At 36.8% G+C, this 4,877-nt stretch overlaps 1 protein-coding gene across 1 annotated transcript; it reads left to right on the top strand.

The window, feature by feature from the left end:
* The first annotated feature begins 583 nt into the window (after positions 1-583).
* Positions 584-3,827, top strand: LOC108917182 (organic cation transporter protein-like). The gene is made up of 8 exons (XM_018723666.2): positions 584-599; positions 1,498-1,757; positions 1,953-2,148; positions 2,201-2,555; positions 2,666-2,893; positions 2,950-3,226; positions 3,358-3,620; positions 3,746-3,827. Exons 1-8 carry the CDS (start codon positions 584-586, stop codon positions 3,825-3,827), a joined length of 1,677 nt encoding a protein of 558 aa, XP_018579182.2.
* Positions 3,828-4,877: the final 1,050 nt, after the last annotated feature.

Genomic DNA, 4,877 nt, shown 5'->3' with positions numbered 1-4,877 from the left:
TTTTTACTCTTGTTAAATTTTAAAAAATTTTATGGTTTTCATGAAAAACCGTATCTGACACAAAATTTTAACAGTCTTTATTAGAAAATAATCAAAAAGTCAGTAGGAAATAAGTGGATTCCCCCTCTTACTACGCCACTGGGGAAAAGATTACAACATCAGGGATTTTTTATTGCCTTTTTATCTACTTTCTTGTTTTGCTCTGAGCAATAATAAAATCCGGCAGTTTATAAGCAAGATGTGGCCTTAATAATAGTCGGACGTGTGTAATTATTATTTAGTTTATTATACAAATGCGAATGCTCATTTGCACGCTCGCAACTTTCACATTCTGCATGAAAATTTCTCCCATCGGGCTTCGAGGACTGGTTTCTCCTGTGGTTGCTTGAACGGCGTTGTGTTGTCAAATTGTAACCTGTGGCATTGTCTTCATATTAACATACTTATTTGGGAATTTTGCCGCTTCTTAAAACGATGATTTTTTAATAAGAACGATTATTCGTTTTTTTAATGTCAAAATTCTCGAAGAAGCAATAAAATCATATTTGTTTACGGCAGTGGGTAGTGTTACATTACATATTCGATGCCTAGGGACATAGGTAAGTTTTGTTTGTTTCATTAATTTCATTCAAGTGCAGCAGTAGGTCAAAGATCATTGGTTTCTGTGACTAATATTAATAGTTATGCCAGTAATTTCAAACGTGTCACTTTTCGTTCAGGTATTTTAGACAGGAATATTTTAATAATTAATAATTAGATAAAAAGTAATAGAATACTCAGGACGATTTAAAAAATTGTATGCGTAGTTTTTGAAGAATTCTCTCTACCCCATGGAAAAAATAGTACAGTTCGGTGATCTTTGTCTTGTTTTGACTTCAACCATTACATTCTTTATTTGGTGACAAAATATTATACCATTTTTGACAACAGAACTATCAAATTTTCAACTAAGAGTATAATTAGTTTTTCGTGACTTTAGTATAACTAACTTTATGCCAAATTATTATTTCAATGTTGATTGCATTGTGGCAAGTAATTAATTATTCTCTTATTTAATGCCATTTCTTCTGTTCTTCAGTGCCTACTTTACCCAAATTGGGGGAAAAATGGGATAAAGAGCACCTCTCTAGATAGAAAAAGACAGAAAAAAGTATCTCTTTCCAATATTTAATTGTGAACTGCCCTGTATGCACAGCCAATTGGAAAATAAATCTTTGTTGTTTTTAAACCACTATCGGCTTAACAAGTGGTATACTTAATTTATTAGTTGTTTGTTTATACTCTTTTACCTTCAGCAAAGGTCACTTCCGCGTATTGGTTACTGAGTCATTGAAATTAATATCAATAATTTCGAAATAGTGTAAACATTTTTACTGGACATTATCTCAACAACTATATTGAAACTTTGAAGATCATCAAATTATATATCCGTAAGAAAAGGTTTTATACTGTTAATACCGATATTAACAGTATAAAACATTTTCTGTCTTGTTCCAGATGAAGTTGCAGAGGATAGTATCAGACGCCAGAGCCATGATGTCTTGGAAACCACCATAGGTCATTTTGGACGATGGCAATGTTTAATATCCATACTAATGGCCCTGCTCAAACTACCCATTGCTTGGTTCTCGCTCAGCATAGTGTTCCTTGCACCGCCAACTCAGTTCTGGTGCAGACAACCAGAAGAATATGCCAATTTATCAGACGCACAGTGGCTACAAGCTATCACTCCAAATGACAACTCAGCCTTGAGAAAGGTAAAGATAATAATTTAATAGAAAAATGCTCGTGGATTATTGTGTTTAGTATCATATTTCTAAACGACCACCCTTGTCTTTTGCATTAAATTCTGTTCTTCTTTAGTCCAACGTTTCATTTTCGCTCTGGATATGATAACACCACTTGAGGTTCCAGTGTTTGATCCTTTTGTCTTCTAATATCTTTATTTTTAGGAAGGCTTAAATATGGGGTACTGCTCAATGAGAGACAAATATAGTAACCTAAACAACTCAGTACCCTGCTCCAATGGCTACAGCTACAACACTTCAATATTCCATTCTAGCATCGTAACCGAATGGAATCTGGTCTGTGGTCAACAAGGACTGATAGACTTATCCCAAATCACATTTATGTTGGGGATTCTCATAGGTAAAAAAGCAATATCGAACTATCTTCAAATGTGTACTATTATTGATTTCAGGCAACATCTTCTTTGGTGTCTGGGCAGATAGGAAAGGAAGAAAACCAGTACTGATGGCGTGCATATTTCTCCAGTCAATATTTGGAATCATAGCCTCGTTTGTGCCCTGGTACTGGGCTTTTGTCTTATCTAGACTTTTACTTGCTGTCTTCAATGGCGGGACCATCGTCACATCTTTCGTGATGTGTATGGAGGTAGTTGGAGGAAGATGGAGGACGATCGTTCCCATATTATACCAGATTCCTTTCGGGTTTGGTAACTCTATTATGGCAGGTCTAGCCTATTTTATAAGGAACTGGAGATCGTTTCATTGTGCTTTATCAGTTTTGTCCTGCCTCTTCGTTATGTACTACTAGTAAGTTTGAAAATCATGATATACATATAGACATATGAATATAGTTTAGTAGATTATAGTTTAGTAGTATAGTATTTCAGTATGTTTTAAGGAAAAAAACATATTTTCAGCTGCTTGCCAGAATCGCCACGGTGGCTGTTAGCTGTAGGCCGTCGTGAGGAAGCGATAGACATCCTACAGAAGGCTGCAACATTTAACAAGAAGGATACAAGGGAAATCGACGATATTATGACTGAGCTATCCAACGTTTCGTCTGGTGGGCAGAAGAAATCTTCTTTCTTCGTCCTATTCTCCACGCCCCAACTACGATTAAGGAGCACCCTACTCTTCATAAAATGGTAGAAACATTAAATTGCGTATTTATTCAGAAAGTGTAAGGATTTTACTCTTTCAGGACGATCTGTGGAGTAACTTTCTTCGCGTTCTCCCAATTCCTGGGTCACGTGAGTGGGAATATCTACTTCACCGTAGCTACAGGGGGACTCATAGTGTTACCCGGCACATTTCTATGTGTCTACTTAGTTGGTAAATGCGGCAGAAAGGTTACCATAGCTTGCAGTCATATAGCAACCTCGGTGTTCTTTCTGGCGATATTAGCCGTTCCCAAAGGTTGCTTCCCGCAGGACTGGCCCAGGGTTGCATTTGCTGCTTGCGGAATAATTGCTATATCAGTAAGTGACCTTCGTACGTCTTAAACTCTTATTGGCGACATGCACAATAGATCACAACAACCACTAATCTTTGTGAATTGAAACTTTTTAAGTTTTTAAAAGTTTATTTTGGTAACATATGACTCTTTTAGATATCCATGCCAGCTATGTACCTCTTCACCGGAGAGCTCTTCCCCACAGTTGCCAGGAACGCAGGTGTTGGTTCATCCGTGATGTTCTCACGTGTGGGTTCTATGATAGCTCCTCTAGTGGTTTCACTTCAAGGGATAGGGGAACACCTTCCACTTTTAATATTGGCCTTGGCAGCCTTTGTAGAAGCTGTTTTGGTGCTGTTTCTGCCTGAGACCAAAGGCAAGGCTTTACCTGAGACCATCCAGGACCTGGACAAGAAAAGGTAAGAATCGTTACTCCATGGACATCTGCTGCAGTTTCTTCAGTGCACTGGATATAAATTAAACTTATTGTCTATTTCAGAACAATTAATATAAAACTTTACCTAACTTATTTATTTTTTTACAGAGAAAGTAAACCAAAAAATAAAAATGGAGACTACCTTGAGTTGCCCCAAGGAATATGTAGAATGGAACAAGAAAAATGCTGAACTTTTTAAACCTGTTGTGTAAACTTCATAATGTGTTCATATTAAATAAATTCACATTTTTTGTATTGAAAACATTTATTTTAGAAGTATATTAAATTTGTAGGAAACACAAAGCGAAAAATACGATGCAACTGAAGTAGGTAAGTAGTAGAGGAAGAAAGAAAAATAGTTAAAGCGACAAATCACTAGGCTTTTGAATATAAAATGAATAGAGCACAGATCTTTGTCCGTGGATGTAAAATTTATTGGTTCTAAGGAAAAACGTATGTCTCAAGGTATTTCTTTTGGACCTTGGTGTTTTTATTGCCGTGAATCGTATATCATACGTTAGAAAATTTAATCAAACGATTTAGAAAACAAACCGAGCCTTAGCGTTGTCCAAAAACTCCAACTTGTTGACGTATGAACCGAAAATAATATAATATGTAATTAGTTCCTTTATAAACAAGTCATCAGAAGGGAAAATTGGAAATTATAAGGTGCCCCCTGAATTAGGCGGTCGTTTATAAAAGGTTTTGTGGTTGATTTGCAGCCACTTAGGGGCAGATACGCCGAGAAAGCCTTGTCATTTCCTTCACAATTGCAGGCTGATTGGCCGTAATTTGTGACAGCGCGACAACGACGCTGTTTCAATTTGCAGAAATTAGACCCTAACGAGAGTATTACATCTGCCCTTTGCGGGGATGTACTTGCGAGGTAAAAAGATCATAACCCGAGAGATCCTTCGCATTCGAGACATAAATATCGTCGCTGTGATTTAGTTCCTTGTTCAGTCGAATTATATTACAAAACCTGTAAACTTGAAAAAATTAGGGGGATTTTTGAAGAGAATTTGAAACGGTCAAGTAAAAAACCTCGCGCGCGACAAGGGCGACGTTCTCGCGCATGCGCGGGCCCGGTGCTCCTTCTCCCAGATACAAACCGTTCATTATTTTACTGCTGTTAGCGTGTTTATTACATGAACTATCAATGTAAAACTTTCTGAAAATAAAAATTTAACCCTTTCTTTAATGGTTTCTAAAATCCCGGTTCTATACGACAAATAATTGA

The sequence above is a fragment of the Anoplophora glabripennis genome, unplaced genomic scaffold (genome assembly GCF_000390285.2).
Source record: "Anoplophora glabripennis isolate ALB-LARVAE unplaced genomic scaffold, Agla_2.0 scaffold41, whole genome shotgun sequence".
Classification (NCBI taxonomy): domain Eukaryota; kingdom Metazoa; phylum Arthropoda; class Insecta; order Coleoptera; family Cerambycidae; genus Anoplophora; species Anoplophora glabripennis.
The sequence above is the reverse complement of the archived record's forward strand: the minus strand, read 5'-3'. Positions and strand labels throughout refer to the sequence as shown.

Excerpts from the sequence above, each read along its gene's own strand:
- LOC108917182 (XM_018723666.2), top strand. Across the intron at positions 1,758-1,952 it reads ACAACTCAGCCTTGAGAAAG|GAAGGCTTAAATATGGGGTA; the intron begins GTAAAGATAATA and ends CTTTATTTTTAG. Across the intron at positions 2,149-2,200 it reads TATGTTGGGGATTCTCATAG|GCAACATCTTCTTTGGTGTC; the intron begins GTAAAAAAGCAA and ends TATTGATTTCAG.